Raw genomic sequence first — 21374 nt, 5'->3', positions numbered from 1 at the left:
ACTCTACATGTTTACTTGTATCTCGCCTTTTTTAATATTCTGTTTTCAGAGTGAACATGTTTGGTTATGTGCATCTCAGTAATGCAGATGCCAGGTGTAATGATTAAATCTTTTAAAGTCTCATTCGGTTTAGAGGAAACCAAGACGTTGGAATTGGGAGTAGTATAGGAATTTGATAAAATTGACACTTGCAATTATAAGGAACTGACTTGCATCATTTCTACGCGTAAAATGATTTTTGAGTGGATGCGTAGTTTCCTCTAAAACACAGGAAATAAATAGTATTCCTGTGAAATTCATGTATGCATTTCCTACGAAGCGAATGCATTTGTAGGAAAAATTTCCTCTGGAACCCTTGTTACCAATTAGGCCTAAGTAATAAGGTGCCTCATACCAAAAAAGATAAAGATTGCGGTATTAATTACAAGTAAAGTACATTAATCAGTATCACATAATATCCTGTTCTCGAGAAAAAAGTCTCACATAATATCCTGAACATGTCAATTGTCAGATATCACGCTACCGGCGGCCTGCATCTTCATGGTGTCAAGAAAGCAACGGCGGCCTTGCACGGGTAGCGGCGACGACCCCTCGTCCACGCGCGTCTGCGCGAGCGATAGCGAGTATCCGGCGCATCCCCGCGGCGGCAGTGGCGCAAGGTGGTTGTGGACGCCGTCGTAGGTGGTGATGACGAAGCGCTCGTCATCGCGATCCCGCTCCACCCGCTTCTTCACGCGGCACCCCTCGCTGGAGCAACGGTAGTAGTTCCTGCTCGCCATCATCGCCCGCCGTCTCGTCAGAGAAGAGGATTAAAATGCGTATCAGCGCGGCTGGGCTTGGGCTGCATGCCGTGCGTGCGTGCGTGCGTACCTTGGGTTTGGGCTGTTCTTGACCATCTTCTTGCCGTACTTCCTCCAGCGGTACCCGTCGTCCAGCACCTCCACCTCCGACCTCGTCTTGAACGCGATCTTGCTGCCTTTGCTCCTCGCGTCGCTGCTGGTCAAGCTCCTGGACAATTGGACGACAGGATAACGAGGTTCAGACTTGAGAGCCACGCACTAGTAATGATAATGAAGGGAGACAGTTTCGATCTAACAAATACTTACGTGTTGATATTGTCGAGTCCTTGTGAACTACTAGTAGTACTTGCTGCTTTGCCGCTGTGGTGGCTGTCGGCCTGGGTTGGCGGCTGCTGCTGCTGCTGTGCGTGCAAGGGGTAGGAGGCTGTTGCTGCCTCCGCCAGGGAATAATACTCCTCGCCGAAATCAAAGCAGAATGATGATAGGTAGTTGGCGGCGGCCGCCATGTCGTCGTGGTCACCTCCGTCCGCATACCCACCGATCTGCTCGCCGGGGCTCACGGAGAGGAGGGACGAGTAGGAGGACATTGCGACAAGCCCACAAACCAGACAGACTCGCCTTCTTGAGCATGCGCAAGTGGTGAGAGCATGGCAACTCGTGTTCGGTTGACGAGCACAAAGCTATAAACGGCAACCAGATGACGCACACCGAGCCGGTCCGTGTTCAAACAGATGACGCACGAAGCTCAGTGGGAGCACACGAGCCAAGACTTTGCCTGGAAAACTCGATCGCTGCCGCGCGTCTCCGGATACGCGACAACGACCAAGACGTACGGGACGGCTTCTAGCAAGCTGCTATGAGGCTGCAGCTAGTGGTATACTGGTATCACCCGTCCGCAATCGCTTTCTGTCCAGGCATAGCTGTATGATGTGGGATCCATCTGCGAAGGTACCAACTCAGGCAAGTCGTCGCCGTGGACCGATGACTTTGACGGCGGAGTCTGTTCGCGTGGCAGTGCGAAGGCCAAAAGGCGCGCGGACAAGAGCGACGCCGTGCTCCCGGTGGCAGCCAACACCGACTGGTCTTGGATGCTCGGAAGGATCACGGAATTTGGTTACGAACCTGACCCCGTGTTCCTCATCCTTTTCATGGGTAATTTAAGCAGTTTTGCTAAAGCACATCTAGATGTGTCATAAGTATTGCACATCTAAGTCTTATATCATTGGTCTTGCATGAAGATTGGTGTGGGTATTTTCTTTTTTTTTCTTTTCTTTTTTATGCTTAATTAAGTCTAATTTAAGCTCGATGTCCTTAGCTTACGGTATCTAGTATTAAGTCTCAGTCGAGTGCATGGAGATTCGTGCTAGACAGAGCATCGTCCAGCGGCTCTCGCACATTTTGTCTCATCATTTGCAGTGTGTCTTCCTACCGACTGCAACATCCATAAATCTCGCTACCAGGGAGATTTCTTTTATTTACTGTAGTCGCTCTCAGAACATTGTTAGTCATAAGTTGGCCGTCTATGGCCATAAGCCCATAATACACCGTGTATGGCAGTATGGCTTGCTATCGGTATGAACTTTGTTGTAAACTTGGTTGGGGCTGCCCTCGTGAGCTTAATGAAGATTTTTTTTCACCCACAAAAAAAACATAGTAGAAAACAAAAATAGTAGGCACACTTCAAAAATCAAATTTTTTTTAGAAGTTCTTGTTAGTGTAACAGGCAATGCTTTGACATTTTTCCGCGTGAAGTTCTATATAACTCCATGTGTATTTACCCCCTATAAAAAATAGAAGGTGCGCTTTAAAAATTCAGATTTTTAGAAGTTCTTTTAGTGTAACAGACATGTATAAGTTTCCACGTGCAAGTTCTATGACTTTTACCCATAGGTTTTACCTCTTATAAAAATAGAAGGTGCACTTTAAAGATTCGGGAGGTAACATCGGTTAAAAAAACAAGATTAAGTGTAATACTTGAGGTAACAGGTCAAAATGTTAAGCTCTCCCATAAAAATTTGCAGATAGTGCTTGGTTGTAACAATGAACACATATATTCTTTTTTCAGAAATAAATTGCAAAAAACATTTTTGATTAACAGGAGCATATGCTCCCAAGAGTCGAATTGGATGTCTGACACACCTCCCTCAACCAAAGCCCAGAAGTAGCTTCGCCATGTTGTGCATTCAGGTAAGCAAATCCAATTCAGTAAAACTTGTAATGAAAGTTTCATCAATATTCATTCACTGGATTCTACAGGTCGTCAACAAAACTGCAATCGTATAGCGTAACTTGATTGATATATGCATGTATACATCAAGCATACAAAATTTTCTGCCAGCCGTCTAGCCCAAATTTTCAAAGTCCAAAAGCAGAACAGCATTGCCGCACAGAAGTGAACGCTGTACAACTTGCTTCTGCTTGAAGCTAGCACCAACAAAAACTACCTCAACCACCTTCCCATCTTCATCGCCGTTATCTTCCGCTTCTTGTGTTCTCGGTGCTTGGCAGACATACGCAACTTCCTCTTGGCGTGCCGCGCTGGGTCGACGGCTGCAACAAGCTTCTCAGCCTGCTTTCTGCTCTCCCTCTTTGCTTTCAGGTCCTTCCGGACACTGTTGTAAATTTCCACAAATTTCTCAACACCAATGAGATCACGTAGTTTGTCCCTGGTCAACTCTGCTGACTGCTTACCTTCATCTATAAAGCAACACAGCAAAATGTTATTATTGGCATGTCTCATTTGGCGGTAGCACAAGTTTTGGCTAAGAAAGTTAACCTCAAAAGCAAAGGGAACAGAAAAACAGGAAATTGGTACAAAAATACGCAACATCCCCCCATTTATATGAAAGAAGAAAAGGATCATACCACTGATGACTTTCCCAGCAAATCCTTCAGCAACTTTGTACAATGGGTCCAACATGTGAACAGCATAGGTTGAAAATTCAGCTTCAGTGTTTAGTTTTGGTGAAATCGTACTGAAACAACTGAACACGATCTTCATCTGCAAACACAGAAAATATACAGGAAGTATTAAATATCATATGCAATCGCAGGAATAATATTTGCAACGGCCAATGACTTATTGACTTGTGTGATGATGATCCGGTGCTTACATATATGTCTTCCATCTGCATTGCAATTTTTCCCATTTTCTTCAGGAGACAAGAAACAAAGAAAGATGCAAGTTCTTCACTGCTGTCAAGGCCAGATCCATCTACGTCAGTGCAAGAGGCAGTGCAGAGGAGAAATGTGTTCTTTGCTTTTCTTGAACCAAGCAATTCAAAACCCTCAAGGAAGGCACCATGATCACAAGAACCAAGGCTAGACCAAAACTGATGCGATGAAGTTGTTTGCTTAACCAACACATGCAAGTTACAGATTGAGTATGCAAGATTTTGTACAATTTTCTTATTTTCTGCAGTATCACTTAGCTCCATCCTCAACTGTTTCAAGAAAGCAGTAGCAATTAGGAATAGCCTGCTTGGTTGGACAAGGAACGATGAGGTGACATCCAACTTCGCTTTTTTCCTCTGCTCTACTGAAGCAAAATACTTGAATACCAGAGCGCTAGAATAATAGCGTAACTTCGAATGGGGATGTATCAGCAGCTTGCAAATTGTCATCCATATCGCCTGCAAGTAAAGTGTGTCATGGTAGCACAAAAATGTATGGGCAGTCAAGGGGTAGCAATCTTAGGGTGTGTTTAGTTTCTGTCATGGGGTGGAATGTAATGGGCCGGTTCCGTCCACAGAGCCCATTCCCGTGTTTAGTTCGTCGAAGGAACCGGAACCCATACGTTCCAGAGAACGGCATATTCCCTGTTTATGCGGAACCGGGTAGTTCCTCGAAAACAAGCGGACGACGCTGCAATTAAAGCTGTACCAAGCATTTTCTGTCTATCTTGTTATGATATAGAGGTGGTTCCGCGTCGTCTGCTCGTTTTCGAGGAACTACCCAGTTCCGCATAAACAGGGAATATAGAGCTGTACTAAGCATTCTATCTGTCTATATCTTGTCATGATATTGATGTAATGCTATATTCCTTTGATGTTAAAGCTGTACTAAGCTGTACTAAGCATTCTTTCTGTCTATATCTTGTCAACGCTGTACTAAGCAAACGTTGCGCGGATACTTCAGAAAGTGCACGTATCCAGCCGGATACTGCCCCGATACTACCCGATACGTGTCCCGTAAGTATCCCTTGATATATTGATTTAAAAAAATGTTTGATACACCTAGGATACTTCTGCGATACGTTTTGGATACCTGAAACCCCTCGTTCGACGTGAAATCCCCTCAATAATAAAGGCGCACCTTTTGAAGATTCCCAACATCAGCGTGAGTTCATGTGAAAACATGTCTGTCAATGTTTTTGTTCAATTGAAAGGTGAGCAAGAGAGAGTCGATGCATTGATTGATGAAACAGCAAACCTAGGCAAATCTCACTGCCAATTAATGGAAGTGGACTAAGCAGAAGGAAAGAAATAGGAAATCATATTGAGGCATGCTTTGACCTAGAAGCTCCTTAATTCTTTTTACATATTTGTAATAAATAATATATACATCTATATATAAACGTATCCCCGTATCCATGTTTTTAGAAAATTGGCGTATCGGGCATATCCCCGTATCGCGTATCCGATACGTATCAAAGTATCCGTGCAACGTATGCAATTAAAGGGTTTGCTTTCAGTCAAGGAATATATCATTACATCAATAGCAAAACATGATATTTCTGGAAATAGCAAAACATGATATTTCTGGAAATAAACTATTAAGAGCACTGCAACAGCTAGTAAAAAGAACACATGATAACATCTAGTAGTGCTCAAAAGGTAATCATACATACCTCTGTATTTTGTTTGAAATACAACTCTGGAAAGTGTTCAAGTAAGTTATCCATCATCAGAATAGAACAGTAAGCCTCTTTCCAAAATGGCAGATCAGTTTCCCCAGTTAAGTCTAGTTGTACTCCTCCAGAAGCGGTGCAAGAAGATTCCATTATTCGCTTCCCAACAGCCAAAATATTTTCAAGATGTTTACCAATTCCTAATGAGCGATTCCCAACAAGTAGACTAATAACCTGTAAAATACAATGAGACTTCTTCAGTTCATGAAAAAGAAAAACTAAATAAATGCAATAATCACAGATTGAAGTACTTCTATGCCCTCCAAATATGTGAAAACGAATTGAGAGCACCATTTGCAAGACGATTTCAAATTCGTTGCATATAGTGTTTGAGAGATCATAAAGGTAATAATCATTAACCTGGGCTGAAGCGCTCCACAAATTCTGTTTTTCACCAGTGTACCAGGAAAGAGAGTACTCAAAAATAGAATTCTTTCCCTGATCACCAATGCGCCCTAACAGCTTCTTGATTGCTGCGACAATCAAAGTAGACACCTTCTGGTGCTGTTCATTTGCCAAGGCAACTACCAGATGAAGAAAAATAGTTTGACCCTGGTCATCAATAATCCTCTGAGGGAATCTGGTAAGAATATCGTGGAGCATTTGGAGCACCGCTTCTCTTCCTGATGCATGCTCATAACTGCAAATTTTCATAGAGTTAGTACGTCACACATGCAGTGCCAAAGGCAAGTAGTAGTAGCTGTTGGGGATTCATGCATACCTCAGGTTTGTCAGGAAAAAATCAATATGCTGTTGTAAACGCTTCCCTGAGAGTGGGTAATTTAGAAAAAACTGTAGCAGAATTTGCATACATTGCTGACGTATAGACTCTGTTTGAGTTGTAACCATCAATTCTCCTATCCCAACTACAATATCATAAATCTCAGGGGAAACCAATTTTCTTTTGACAATTGCTTTCAGAAGCGACAAGGCAACAGGTGATGGGTTTGTCTGGAGATCAACAAAAATAGGGAAACGGACAAGCATCTGGAGTTGATCATCTGAAAGTGAAATCCTAAATCCTCTAAGCAAATGAGCAAGTAGTTTCAAACAAGATGTGACCAAATGGCCATTAGAATTTCCAGTTCTCTGAGCAATCTCCATTAGTACACTCTTGATAGAATTTGCATTGTCCTTGAGAGATGGCAAAGGAAGTTTCACCAACATGGCAAGACATCTAAAAGTGACAGAAAGGACACTTTCATACTTGGAACTCAGGCATTTTCCCAGAAGGTTGACAAAAGGATCTAACATAGACAATAGTTGCTCATCTTCCTTGTGCAGCTTGATGCTCTTCAACCGATTGCGCAGCAAAGAAAGTGCAAACCTGGTAAATATATAGGAATTTTGTAACCCACTCTCGCCAAGTTCTAGGAAATTCATTCTGAGAATGTTTTTTTGACAAGGACCAGATTCCATATTCTTTTTGCGCTGAGATTCATTCCCTTCAATGGTATCCTCAACAAGGCCGTAAACAAATATAAATAAGTTTGAAGTTTCAGTTGATGGGTTGCACTCAACCCCCAAGGCTATACTGTGTAACATCGCCTCAAGTTTCGTTCTTAATTTTGGAGTAAGGTGCTTCCGAAGATGTGCAGAAATTGGCAAGATTAATTTCGAAGAATGTGTCCTGAATGTAATACTCTGAGCAATCAACTTAAGAGTCTCAAATGACATTCTCTTCTTTGTCTCCTTCATTTTGGAGGCAATCTTTTCAACTTCCTTTTGTTCCGCAATATCTCCAAGTATATCACTCTCAACTACAGACAACAAATCTTGTAAGCAATAGTCAAGACTACCATTCATCTCAGCAGTCACAGTTTTTGATAATAAAAAATGAAGGGTGTAGCCCAGAACATGTAGCTCGTAACCCCTTTTCAGTATCGCCCTCAATATCTTGACCACAAACTGCAGGTAACCAATCCCAAGTTCCTTAAGCGATGCAGCTAAAGCTGACCTTGCTTCATCACGTACGCTTTCAAGACGATTCTTGAGAAAATTGCAGATTCGATGTATGATGCTTGAAAGTTGTGACTCAAAATAATCAACCGGCAGTAACTTGAGTATTTTGAGTGCTACCAGGTTTATGCTTACATTGACTTTCTCTGGATCGGCTCCTAATAACTTATGGACCTGTGGAAATACTACCTTTCGCAGGTATTGTTGCTTCTCCAAAGAGACTATGGTTGAGGAGAATGTAACGGAAGAATGAGAATCTCCAATCATACCATCAGAATTACTCGAGATATCAGTTGCGGGTTTCATGAAATGAAACACATCTAACACAGCACATATTAGCCTCAAAATGACTTTCTGCTTATCAGGCTTGAGACTCAACTCACGGAAGCATCTCATCAATATTGTTCTGTAATGCTCCCACTGCACTTTGGCAGCAACAGAAGAAAGTGTATCCAAACATACATCTCTTACATGTTCACCCTTCCCAGCTTTGACATCAAAAAACATATTGAAAAACAGTGGAACAAAGACTTTCATAGTCACGTCCTAAACCAAAAGCAAAAGAATTGAAGTTAGTGGATTAAAAAAGGAGACAACATGAATCAGAAGATTCATCCATATGAATTTGTTGTGCCAGCTAATATTGTGTGATAACTAATGAGCAATATTAGCTTCATAAAGCCAAGAAGAAATAATCCTGCAGCCAAGCAAGATAGTGCACATTGCACCATGGTTAATGTGCTATTTCATACTAAATGGGGTGAGATGCACCCCACAAACACCCATTATGGCAATCAATAGCAAAAGATATAGTCATTGACAGACTGAACTTTGAACTAAACATTCAAACAAGTAGGCAGTCATCTGTGGCAGCTATTCATTTCATCTGATACGTATTCCACCAATTAAAACTTGGCAATATTTAATATTTACCTCCGAAAAGTTGGTATCTTTCATTGCCTGCCTGAAAAGAGATAACGCTTTGGATCTTTTACCAGCCTGCATTAATGGATACGACCATACAAATAAGAACTACTGTTATTTGTTTGGAACTTTAGACTCTTGAGGTGAACGAATTGAGTAAAATTACCTGTAAATGAATTATGTTGTGGAAAAAATCTTCATCCAGATCGTCTTTACAGAGAGGCCTGAAGGAGTTTAAGGATGGTACATGATCAATATTATAGACCATCTCCCGAAGTAAAATGATCCACTCCTGAAATTACAAAAGCATTAATTTCTTCTTTTCAGTTAGTAACATCATATAGTTTATACAAAAGGTAGCCAGAATTTACACCTTTTGAACTGATATGTCTTTAGACATCGCTGTTCCCATATTATGAAGGTAAGTTCTCTCTAATATTTGTTGAATACGGCCTTTTGTGCAAATGTTTCTGGAATTGTTGTCTCCAGGTTTAACAGTGGCTGTTTCAACAGAGCCGCCGGGGTCACTGTTCATAACTGATGCAGAGAATCCCAGGAATGATTGAAGAGCCCTGGATGCACTTTGCCGGAAAATTAGCTCGTCGGATGACATATCATACACGCAGTGAGATAATATGGCACCTATATGTTCTTCTTGCATGCCGTGAAATAACTGCGGCTGAACCGTATCATATGCTCTGATTCTCATGTCATAATCTAGTTCACCTAGTTCTGAGGTTGAAACCGCATTCAGATCTCGCAGTAACCGAGCCTGTAAGAAGGACCAACTATCACAACTAAGACTGTAAATAGGAAAGGAACAGGTACTGGGGCAAAGCTGACTCAGATGACATTACATCACAAGAAAAGCAATAATTACCAGAGAGGACATTGAAGACTCATGCAATGAAAGCCCATCATAAATATCACAGATACATAGCCGCTGCTCGAGTCCAACAGTCGCAAGCAATGGATTGAGCGCATTTACAATTTTTACACACACACCGTGCCGTAGATTTTGTATTATTCCCCTTACAACATGTAGAGCTTCCAGACACTCATCTGTTGAATAAAAGACATGATACAGAAGAGGGCAAAACATGTCAAGGGTGCTAGAAGCCTAGAATGTTGCAAGTGAGGTGAAAAATAATGAATGATCTCATGTCCCATTTGTGCATGTTGAATACAAATCAGATGTGTGCACAGGATAAACTTGACTTGAAGATAGGCTTACCAGAGTTCAAATCCTTCTTACTAAAAAACGGAAGGACGAGATCTACAACATGCTCTGCAGCTGAAGGATCTGTGATGTAATTTAGCAATAGTTTAAACAACCTAAGTTCACGTTGCCCAAGCCATCTCCCAGATCTCCTGTACAAATCAAAAGGAACACTCTGAACATAAGCTCCAAAAATGAGTAATAACTTCAATGTGAGGCACCTCCAGGCAAGAAACAGAATGCCCCGAACAATGCACAATTGATGTCACTAATTTGTATCTTCCACTAACATGTTCAACTGAACTCGAGAGAAGTGCTCGAACCAAAATAACTTTAGTGGTGTAGTGAGTTCTTTTTCTTGAAGTTCATAGTTTCTCTCCAAACAATATGGATAAGATCCAAGCAGAGTTTTCAAAAGAAAAAAACATGCATCGCATCAAGGGAATGATGGTATGTGAGTTAGTAAGAAGACAACTTTAAGGCCCTGACTACTCATAAGAGATGCTTGACCATAAAATATAGATCAATACAATAATAAGAAGACATGAGCACTTCAGTGCCATTTGTCAGACTCCACACAAACAAAAGCATATACCTGTGAAGTTCTTTGCGATAATTAACAAAATCATGGAGACTGTTGAGAAGAACATCCATATGTTGAGCAAGAATTTTCTTCACCGAGTGATCTTCTTGCTGCTCCAAATCATTATCGAGCCTCAATAGATTCTCAATAAACTCAAGTGCATAGGAGGTGATAGATTCTGATGCAGTCCTCACAGTCAAAATAGAAAATATAGCCGGTACAAGGTTATTAGTCCCTAATAGTGGTGCTAATTTTGGGCTCTGACTCATAACCATGAAGCAAGAAAATAAAGAGCTCGGTTTCTCACTACTGCCAGCCTCTTGTCTGAAGCAGTCAATCAGAGGTTTCACAGAAGCAAAAAAAGTACTCCAGAAGTATTCTCCAAAGTCATGACTTTCATACTGACCAAGTGCCAAGGAAACGATTCGAATACATAAGGACCTAAGATCCTTTAACTGCTTGACTGAGGCACTTGCCTGCATAAAAGAGTGAGACAGGGATTAGTTCAGAGAAGATATTCATGATTTGTCAACACAGTGTACGCTACTTTGATCGAAGAAATAATGACGGGTACACACGATAACTTTGAGCAAGACTGACAGAACCATCATAACAAACAGTAACAGAGAAGATATTCATGATTTGTCAACACAGTGTACGCTACTTTGATCGGAGAAATAATGACGGGTACACATACGATAAATTCAAGTAAGACTGACAGAACCGTCATATCAAACAGTAATTACACTTGTTATATGCTATAAAATATGTTTAACTAGTTTTTCCCTAAAATATCAGATACTTCTAGATTAAATTGCGCAAATCATCAACAAATTTTTTCCAGGAAGAACAGAACAGCTATTTGGTAGTTCCGCCAAACAACATGGTACAGATCTGTAATAACTAAACCAATATTAAAGGTGACAGCACTGCATATTTTTGCAGGTGATGTTTATATAACGTGACACACCTCAGTATCGTCGGCTACTGTCATCTCGTTTGGGCATTCATTCAGATCTATGGAATTGTCAGCTTCCTGGTCATTGGAACAACCATTATCAGGGTGATTTGATTGTTTACAAGGATCTTTCTCATCGCTGCTGTTTCCAAGATTCCGCATGCAACTCTCCAGCAACCGAACAACAATGATCAATAGAGCATTAAGAAATGGACCTATATGTGTCATGCCGAAAGTACCAAAAATCTCTTCAACTAAATGAAGAAAACCATTTGCCCTTTTCCATGTAAGACTCTCTAGACAGATGCTGGACGAAGTTCCCACGGCATCAGAAATACTTTCAAGTAGGTTGCCAGACTGACAAGAGAACATTTCAAGTTGAAGGCTCCCAGGGATCAAGGACTTTAGTAGTAACGAGAAAAAGAGCTGAAGCTCCTTTGCATCAAACTGCAGAAGGAAACGGAGAATGGCCTTTCGATGGCTAACCCCCGTGTGCTGCACAACAATACAAAACGTATAGAAGTTAGCTTTCAGGTGAACTGAAATACAAATATTTCTTTTGCTAACTAAAGATACCAACCTTTCGACAACCAAGCAGCTTCAGTTTTCTTACTTTAGGTGTTAACACACGAATAACCAAAGGAACAACATGACTTCTGTGACATTTCTGGATAGACAAAGAGTCATGTGAAACTGCCCACGTGGTGAGTTCTTCACGGAGAGTTTTCAAGCCGATCAGATTCTTAAGGTTTTGACTGTATGGGATTAGGAATTCATCCTTCCAGTTCAGAATGCAATCCAATGCTTTTGCCTGTATATCAGGATCACTCTCATCGAGGACCCTGGCAATAAATGTTAATTAGTCATAAATTTCCATGCAGCACCTCACACGCAGGAAATTCATATTAGCAACATTACAAAATTCACAAACCTTTCAGTTAATATTTCCTGAATAATCTTGCTCTGGGACAGTGATCGAGCATTGCGCATTGCTTGCAACAAGTTCAGCCATTCTTTTAGAATCATTTTCCATTGTTTGCCTTTACACTTGTCAGACATATATGAATCGACACTGTCAAAATCAAGATTAAAAAGGGCATTAAGGATTGGAGATTCAGTATTCAAGTCTGAGCTGCATAAACAATGTCATCCATAAATACCTAGTGATGCTGCCATCGGTATAGCCCATGAAGTTTAGAAATAATGGAACAACATGTCGAGAGCAAGACTCAGCAACATCAGGTATCTTTTGGAGGGCTTGAAGCAATAGTGTAGCAATCGTCTCAAGGGGTGTATAATCAAAATCCGTAGCAAGATATAAGCTGAAGCAGTCAATAATAGCTGCAAAAATCAAAGATTGAAATAAGAAATGGTAAAAGCACTTAAGCACATAAACTTGACTTCAAGTACTTAACCATAAGTCCATAACAAACAAAAGGTCTGCAGTCACTACTGTTGCATGCTTATTGACATCCAAATACCATAACACTTAATCAATCCACCAAGCATCGTCTCACAAGTTTGGGTCTCCTAAGGCCAATTAGTAGGAAATAAAAACTTGGTGAAAGCTTGAAAAGCTATATGTGCAGTTTACCAAGACAGAGGCACAAGCACAACAGTCTCAACACAATGGGATGCAAAGCCACAGTGTCTCAACATACTCATCAACTCCCATATAGAGCAACAAAAATTATTTCTTTCTATTTGTCCTCTTTAACATAAATAGAGTCAGAAATACAGCAATACAAGAGATGGACAGGAGAAACTCAAAATGAAACATGCAATGAATGAGAACAAAGGTAAATGGAGCATAGGGGTGGGTTTACATAGAAGAAAATACAAACAGAAAATTACAGATGGATGAGACATACATTCTGGGTGGGACACAGCTTGCAGCTTCTCTTGGTTTCTCACGGTTAGACCCTTTGACTCATAAACTGCAATAAACTGAATAAACTGACTCCAGACAAGATCCTTGTGTTTGCTAACAAGGACAGCAAGGCAATCCAGTGCTGGTGGCCACAGATCACTAAATCGATTGTATAAGATGCCAATAATCCCATGAAAGAGAAGAGGTATGTAATCATCATGAACCGTATTAGAAGATAGACTCATTTGTATCCGAGAAACAAAGATAGCAATTTTGCGGCTAGTAGATACTGAAACTGGAGTTGATTCAACAGCGAGAAGAGTATCGACAACCTGATTTCAAGGGAGATGTTAGAATAAAAACAGCAAATAGCAAGTGAAATATTAGCTGCCAGAACGTACATTAGTGTATTTAGGTTCAAGAGTTTCCTCTGCAGAATCTTCTGCTTTTCGCCTCTTATGTGGCCGCTCATCATCTGAGCCTAGGCGTTGATCCATCTTTGCATAATAAGATAAAATCCTCAATGTCAAAACCCGGACATTCTTATTTGGACTGCTCAAGCTAGCACCAAAGATACAGAATGAATTCAAGATATTCTGTGGATCGAATTCTTCCGTCATCCCCAGGGAAGTTGCTCTGCTCACAGAAACAAACATAGAGAATTGAATAACCGTGAAAATTGATCAAAATAAGTACTCCCTCTGTCTCAAAATATAAGTGTCAAAAAACGTCTTATATTTTGAGACAGAGGGAGTAGGAAGTTAGAGCAGAAACAACTTTACCCATGTAGGGAATCCAAATATTCGGCTACAGCAGAGAGTACTTGCGGACATGTGCTGTGCCTCTTGGCAAGAGATAGGAAGAAACTTAATTCTGATTTTTTACCGACGTTAACCAGCAGTATTTCATGGTACGATAATAATGCTGCACCAAGTAGACTTCTCCAGGTATTCTTCGGAAGACCACTAATGCTATCTGCATGTCGACAAAAATTGTGCCTTTTCAGAAGACTGCAGATGGTTAATGTAACAAAGTACATAAATCGTCAAGTACAATCACCTTCTTGCACCTCAAGTAACAGATCAAGGCTGCGAATAAACTTATTCAGCATTGCTAAACTATCTTGAGGGGCGTCTTTAACATTTGAGTAGCAGCGAACAGATCCCCATAGTATAGCAGCTTCCTTTACACTGACCAGATTACTCGAATGATTGCCTGTCTTGACTATATCATCTACAACCTCTATCCATAAACGGACATTTGAATCACAGAACTTGTACACTTTCTTCTCCCGATCAAGATGACTACCATCAATGTCATGAGGAGTTACTCCATCTGTTGCTTTCTTAAATAAATGCAGAAGGATAAAGAGAACTTCCTTGGGTGAAGTCTCAAGAATATTATCCATTGTACTGCAAGGCATAAAATTGCAGGGTCAAATCTTCATGTGTGGAATTGTACAAGTACTATTTGAAGTATAACAACAATTACTAGTGCACACCTCAGTATCTGACTCTCAAAAGCTTTTATAATTTGTGGGCCTTTCATGCAAAGCTTTTTCAGAAAGGCAACCGCGCTGAAACGTCAGAATTAAACCGTGAGCTGTGCTAGATTGCTTTTGGAATATATAAATAATATGACCATGGGTTCTACAGGCATAATTTACCTCAAATTGGTTAGTTCAAATACAGGGGCGTATATGATGGATAAGTTGCAAGAAATAACTGGAACATCCAAAACACAAAGAAGAAAGTCCAAGATACTCCCAAGAAACTCAGATGAAGAAGCTTCTCCTGTCCTGCTACCAGGCCTAACATACTTATGGATCAGCAACTTAACAAGTTCAAGAACATCAGCCTTGTCTGAAAAGGGGGAAAATACAGAAAGATATTCTAATTAAAACTACCAACAGAACTCGAAACAATAAAAAGCATATGGATGGTGAGACAAGCTCTTACCAAGCATATCACTCTGCTTGCTGTTTTCTAGAGCAAATGTAAGAAAATCAATCATGTGTTTCAAGTGCCCCAAACAGTCATCCTTAATGCAGCTTTTGATTTCTTTAAACAAGCAAGTATATATCAACGTCAACTCTTTCTGATCCACTTCGTTGCATAATCTATGGATAACACCAGTTATGACCTCACGAGTAGTAGAAGACCCTGCATATTGTATTAATCCAATGATTACATTACTGAATAATGATGATAATATAAACGAAAATAGCCATTTGCAATACAAACATCGCCATTCGTATAATTCACAAAGGATATTTTCAGTTACTAAATCATGGTTAGAACGGTAGACAAATCTAACTCAGTGAATCAACAATAGATGCGTACAGTTCAATTAAACTGAGACGATAATGAGGTATCCAACAAAAAAAATCAACATATAGGATCAGTGAAAGTACAAGGCAATGCAGCTAATGGGCATAAAAATTACAACAGTACATCGTCTACAAGATGTTATCTGACCATCTGGGAATTTATTGTCGATAGTGGTACATATTGACTTGCTCAACAAGAACTCCATGACATTTCCAGCTCTTGAGTGAAGCTTTGTGTAAGTTCCTCTCATTACGTGCCACAACAACGCAGTCACCCCGTCTATCCGTATAGGTGACGATTTTTTAGCAGCCTCAAACAGAGCTTTCATTAAACCTAAAAAACAAAAGGGGGAGTAAAGGTAGTTAATATAACAGAAGATAATATACCTCATAACAAGGTCTGGCATCATAGCAGCATTCCCCACACCTGCGCTTCCCAACCCAAAAATATAAATACTTGGAGGCTGAGTTTAGAGTGTCTGGCTTAACTGGTGGGGCTGAAGCAAACAATATGTATTTCACAAAGGAAGTGTTCTAGATATGACTCTTACATAAAATAATGTGCCTCAACAAAAATAAGCCACTGAATTGCTGAGTACTTGCATACAATATGAAGCTAATGCTAAGAAAGATTAAACTCAGAAGTCTGGTAATCCACCAAATTGGAGACAAGATTTACAATATCATCGCACAGTAGGCAGGCAGAAGCATCACCACTCTTCTCTAATCGAGCAAAGGCGGGACTATTCCCACGGTTAAACATGCTATCCAGTTCAGAGAAGGACAGAAAAAAAAATAGAACAATACCTTGTGTTAGTTGATCATTACGTGCATTCCTCAGCAAAAATGAAACAGATTCAGCCATAAATTCTCTCACATAATCCTTTGGGAAAAATCTCAGTGGAGATGTGATCCTTCAGAGATGATAAGGAATTTGCAGTAAGTTTGATGGTGGAAAAATATAATACACGCAAGTTGTTTACTCTATCCTGGTGAAGAGATAATAAAATGGGTTCGAGTTTTAAAAACGTACGCAGATCTCATTTCTTGCAGGCAAAAACTAACCTGAGAATCTGAACAACATCTTTTACTAGATACTTCTGCAAGTACATCATTATGCGTGACCAAGATGTGAAGACCTGAAATGCAACACATCATTATGTCTTACTGAACCACAATATGTTAAAATCAGAATAATAAGATATTCTACCTGCTCCAGGATTTCAGGGTCACGATCACCCCCATCACTAAGGAGAGCCAAAATAGCACTAGCGTGTCTTGCTAGAAACCTGCAATCAACAAAATGGGAAGAAGTTTAAACCCTCTTAAGAAAAAGAACCAAATAAGAATGGCCACCAAAGTGAACAAGGAAGTATGAAGCCATAAGTAAACAATCATGCTAGATGAATATTAATACTATTTGAATTAGGAAACTCACGGCAAAAATTCCTCTAGAATATCCCTGGCGAATTCTGCAATTAACCTGCATGTAAACAAAAAATCACTTTAGACCTCCAATAATAGCTAAAATAGTAATTAACACCAACAAGACACAAGAATGTAGAAAACAAACGTAACATTTGAACAAGCTGACTCTAGTACATGATACTGAAGTCCAGAGCTATGTATTAAAGATACTATACCCACAGTAAATTTGAAAATGACGCCAGAATACTGAACAAGGAAATTCAAGATCCCCTCAGTAAATTTCAAAATCAAAAAAAGAAATATGGGACTGGCAAACTAAATGAGGGATACTCTAGGTGGAAGTTTACTTTAGGTATCACATAACAAAGAAGTTTAAACATTATATTGCATCATGCAAGGGCCAGCGCATTGCAGTTCAGTATAGCCCTGCTGACGCTCATTTGAAATCTTTGAAGGCCAGGCTTGGCATCATAAGCAAGGAATAAGTTAGTACGTTTGATTGCAGACGATACAATATTTCGACCAATCCACTCATGAGAGAGTAGTTCAGCACACCTTTCCCAAATCCCACATGTTAATGTTCAAAAAACAGTTTAAGTGATCCAAAAATATTACATAGCCTCAGTTCAGTAAGCTCAATTTAACTATGTACCAGAGCATACATACACATGATATAGCATATACAACAGCCATACAACTATATACAAACAAGTCCACAACAACTCCAAAGCAGCAAGTCCTGGCAGATGATCGAAGAGGATGTCAAATTTGGGTTCCTTTCCAGCTTTCTTTGCATGAAAGCTTTTGGAAACAATGTGGGACGCAGCATCTAACTTAGATCCCAAATGAAAATATTCAGTGTAATACCAGTCATTCTATCTGTGAGCCAAATCCAAAAAACATGGGAAGGCAAACGACGGCATATAACATGTTTTAAGTACCACCAAGTCACTCCATTCAAATAGATTCATGAAACGATGACCCACTTACATGAATATTGGCTCGAGCGACAATCGTGACGCCATATTTACTCGTTGTAGCAGCCCAGAAAATATTTTCTCACGGTGCAATACGATTTGTGGCAATGTCTGCACCAATGGTATCATCTCATCGTAAAACGAGATGAAGTCTTCTGCAGTATTCAGCTCCTAAATCACAAGAACAAGACAAAATTAAGAGGGTAGCAGAATGTTTGTCAATCACTAAAGATGTACGATTCACGGAATAAACTTCCACAGAAGCTAGACAGAATACAAACTCAGAAATGTCTACATGTGTTAGGAACCTTAATTCTAGATCACTACAGGTCATTGCACAACCAGCCACAATAGGTATGAATGAGCAAATATCATCGTCACAGCAACTTCTCACTCTCACGGTCTCACAATCATACAAACCTAAACTCCAGACATTCAAAAATCACAACCAACAGCTGACAAAAATTTCAGTAATGACCACCACTTATCATTCCACTTCTAAAATCTGAAAAGTAGTTCCTCAACCTCCTATGAAAAATATAGATGTTGACAGAGCATTTCAGATCCTAAATGCAGAATCTTAATCTAAAATATAATATTGCCATCGACTGATTGGAAGATTAAGGACGTCCTGTGAAATTTGAAACAGTTACTCCTGAAGTCTACAATTATAAGCTTAGGAAGCTAAGGACATTTCTTTGAAATTCAGAAGTCTACAATTGCTCCTAAAGTTCCAAGCTTCGTCATCTGGAGTTGAACAGGGGTGTGGGGACTAGCATAATTCCGCCAAGGTATACTTAAAAATTGGTGTGTGCATGAAGTGCAGATAAGAAGATAATTTGGGTTAAATTGATGTTTATTTTAGTTTGTTCTTTTTGGTTTCACAATGGCATGGACTTCTCAGTTGACTGGGGAGTCATCTACAATTTGCAATGTAGAGTTTAACACATCCTCAGGTGTAGGTCTTCAAGTGCTTAGAAAGTTTGAAATGATCGACAAATGACACGCTGGCCATAGTTTTCATGGATCAGTGTTTTATAATGGCAACTGGCAATTTGAGTTTTTAACGCCTTGGCTTAGGTTAGAGCTGTTTGGGGTTGTAATATTCCAATTTGTAACGAGTCAGAATGTTAGCCTGCTGACCGCAATAAGCAAATCATGGTACCAACGAAGACTGAATGGGTGATCTTCTTCATTCACTTTGTTTTTCTATTACTATGTGTTATGTGTAATATGCAAGGTGAGTTATGTTTTTGTTAGTTATGCCACGAAGTCTTTGTGTCATCAGTATTCTGGAAGACTGAAAAGTAAGATGAATCATTAAACTGTTCCACAGATTATGTGGGCTTAAAGGAGCGTGGAATGGGACAACGAATGAGTTGGAGTGGGCGAGTGGCTATAAGGAGTTTTGCATGTTGGTGAATTACTGTTGTTATTATTGGGGGATGGTTAGGACAGTATATGCATGGTTGTCGCTTCTGTAAAGATGTATACTCCCTCTGTAAAGAAATATAAGAGCATTTAGATCACTAAAATAGTGATCCAAACGCTCTTATATTTGTTTACAGAGGAAGTACATAAATATATTTCTCCCGTTTTGATGTATCCATTCTCCTGGATTATTAGTTTGTGTGAAGAAAACAGTTTGAACTGGTTCCTGTGTTTGGGAATCAAAAAGATGTAACTTTCAGACAAGTCAACTGCTGGGTGAATATTTAATTGTGGATATTGAAACAACAAAGGGATGATCATTTGTCAATTTATGTTCCTTTAGTGGTTTGGATTTCATTGTTATGTGTAACTGAAATTCTGCAGTAGATCTAGGATCATGATGTGGCATGAGTAGTTGCAGCCTTTGGACATCACCATAATGTATCATACAAGGTTTGTGATCCTGAGATTCGAAACTCTACCAATAATATGCAAGGCACATAATAGAAATACCATAATATATGTCAAATACATACAAAGCAGGTAAGAAAAATTGTCTTGGCTGGTGGGATTTAAATTTTTTGAGTTCTGTTTCCACTAATATTCCCAATTGCAAACTGTCAACATTCAAGTGCATCTATCACAATAACCAAACTATATGAGAATTATCAAAAAAAAAACTAATTAAGGCGATTAAGCTTTCCCAATGTTCTAGTCAGCAAATTAGCTTTCCCGTTGCTCCAGGAGTTGAATCTTGCACATACAAAATAAATAAAAAGCAGGAGAAAGAAAGAAAAATGCATACCCTCCACTCCATCAGAGCGTCGAGGAAAAACGAGGAACCGCTCGAGGGCTCCGCCTTAACCTTATCGATGCTACGGTACACATCGATGACTATGTCCCCCACCCGCTCCGAGAAGCTCTTGAACTGCACGAACCCACACTCATTAGCAGCCGTAAAACCCATCCATGAGCTCGATTTGCCGGGGAGCGAAAGCGCAGCGGATGCTCTTACCACGAAGCGCTTGTTGCTGGAGGAGGACGTGTTCAGGCACTTCACGGCCGCGTACGACGGGGTCGCCATGGCCGCGGCCGGCGAGGTGGGTGGGGGGGGGGGGGGGGGGGGGGGCTACAAGGGGGAGAGGAGAAGGGAGGCGCGTGGGTACATGGAGCAGCCTAGGGTTTTGTGGCGGTGGGGAGGAAGAAGACGAGATGGCCTGTCACACCTAACGCGGGCTTCGTGTCTGGGCTTTGATGAATGGGCTCTACTAAGCTACAAGGCCCAACAGCTACTTTACGGGAGCAACTAGTTAACGAGCGTTGAGCGTTGAGCCTCGCAACGATCAGCGTCACTTGGCGCGCTCTCAGCTATTTGCCACGTGTCGCGCTTTGAACACTCTCTTTAAAAAATATTTATTTTTCGCACGTATTTTCGGCTTTTTAAACGGTTTTTTTGGGTTTTTTCGATGTTTTGGTTTTCCCCCGGTCTTTCTTAGCTTTTCGATAAAAAAATTCAAATTTTTTTTTGTTTTTTGCGCGAAAAATGCGTTTTCTTTTTTTTTCCTTTCACGAAAGTCACGGTTTTTCTTCCGCGAGAGGCACGGTTGTGCTTTAGCAAGAGTCACGGCCGTGCCTTTCGAAAACGAAAAAAAACGCGTTTTCTGTTTTTTTTTCTTTCGCGAGAGTCACGGTTTTGCTTCCGCGAGAGTCACGGCCGTGCCTCTCGGAAAAAGAAAAACAAAACGTGTTTTTTGTTTTTTTTTCTTTCGGGAGAGTCACGGTTTTGCTTCCGCGAGAGGCACGGTTGTGCTTCCGCGAAAGTCACGACCGTGCCTCTTGGAAAAGGAAAAAATACGCATTTTTTGTTTTTTTTTCTTTCACGTGAGTCACGGTTTTGCTTTCATGAGAGGCACGGTTGTGCTTTCACGAGAGTCACGGCCGTGCCTCTCGGAAACGGAAAAAACGTGTTTGCTGGTTTTTTTTTCTT

At 40.4% G+C, this 21374-nt stretch overlaps 2 protein-coding genes across 2 annotated transcripts; both read right to left on the bottom strand.

The window, feature by feature from the left end:
• Positions 1 to 285: 285 nt before the first annotated feature.
• On the bottom strand, positions 286 to 1604 carry LOC123058352 (probable WRKY transcription factor 56). The gene is made up of 3 exons (XM_044481095.1): positions 1107 to 1604; positions 871 to 1008; positions 286 to 768 (listed from the first exon to the last, which is right to left on the bottom strand). Exons 1-3 carry the CDS (start codon positions 1385 to 1387, stop codon positions 501 to 503), a joined length of 687 nt encoding a protein of 228 aa, XP_044337030.1. The 5' UTR covers positions 1388 to 1604; the 3' UTR covers positions 286 to 500.
• Positions 1605 to 2982: 1378 nt separating this feature from the next.
• On the bottom strand, positions 2983 to 20527 carry LOC123061359 (small subunit processome component 20 homolog). The gene is made up of 31 exons (XM_044484438.1): positions 20403 to 20527; positions 20193 to 20315; positions 17970 to 18127; positions 16990 to 17034; positions 16762 to 16840; positions 16617 to 16690; positions 16359 to 16465; positions 15700 to 15885; positions 15181 to 15384; positions 14889 to 15084; positions 14724 to 14798; positions 14282 to 14634; positions 14005 to 14197; positions 13624 to 13858; positions 13224 to 13554; positions 12513 to 12693; positions 12284 to 12424; positions 11933 to 12194; positions 11365 to 11847; positions 10407 to 10870; positions 9827 to 9963; positions 9473 to 9654; positions 8966 to 9364; positions 8759 to 8884; positions 8602 to 8667; positions 6431 to 8214; positions 6070 to 6349; positions 5650 to 5883; positions 3914 to 4432; positions 3666 to 3801; positions 2983 to 3497 (listed from the first exon to the last, which is right to left on the bottom strand). The coding sequence occupies exons 1-31, from the start codon at positions 20469 to 20471 to the stop codon at positions 3241 to 3243; spliced, it is 8079 nt and encodes a 2692-aa protein (XP_044340373.1). The 5' UTR covers positions 20472 to 20527; the 3' UTR covers positions 2983 to 3240.
• Between the last annotated feature and the right edge of the window lie 847 nt (positions 20528 to 21374).

This window comes from Triticum aestivum, chromosome 3A (assembly GCF_018294505.1).
Source record: "Triticum aestivum cultivar Chinese Spring chromosome 3A, IWGSC CS RefSeq v2.1, whole genome shotgun sequence".
NCBI classification, from domain to species: domain Eukaryota; kingdom Viridiplantae; phylum Streptophyta; class Magnoliopsida; order Poales; family Poaceae; genus Triticum; species Triticum aestivum.
This window is presented reverse-complemented; position numbering and strand designations above follow the sequence as displayed.

Bases quoted from the DNA above. Each gene is read 5' to 3' on its own strand.
- LOC123058352 (XM_044481095.1), bottom strand. From the start codon at position 1,387: ATGTCCTCCTACTCGTCCCTCCTCTCCGTGAGCCCCGGCGAGCAGATC. The intron at 1,009-1,106 runs GTAAGTATTTGT...CCAATTGTCCAG, and splicing joins GGACTCGACAATATCAACAC to GAGCTTGACCAGCAGCGACG. The intron at 769-870 runs GTACGCACGCAC...GATGGCGAGCAG, and splicing joins AAGAACAGCCCAAACCCAAG to GAACTACTACCGTTGCTCCA.
- LOC123061359 (XM_044484438.1), bottom strand. From the start codon at position 20,471: ATGGCGACCCCGTCGTACGCGGCCGTGAAGTGCCTGAACACGTCCTCC. The intron at 12,195-12,283 runs GTTTGTGAATTT...ATTTATTGCCAG, and splicing joins CAGGAAATATTAACTGAAAG to GGTCCTCGATGAGAGTGATC. The intron at 8,668-8,758 runs GTAATTTTACTC...CCATTAATGCAG, and splicing joins ACAACATAATTCATTTACAG to GCTGGTAAAAGATCCAAAGC.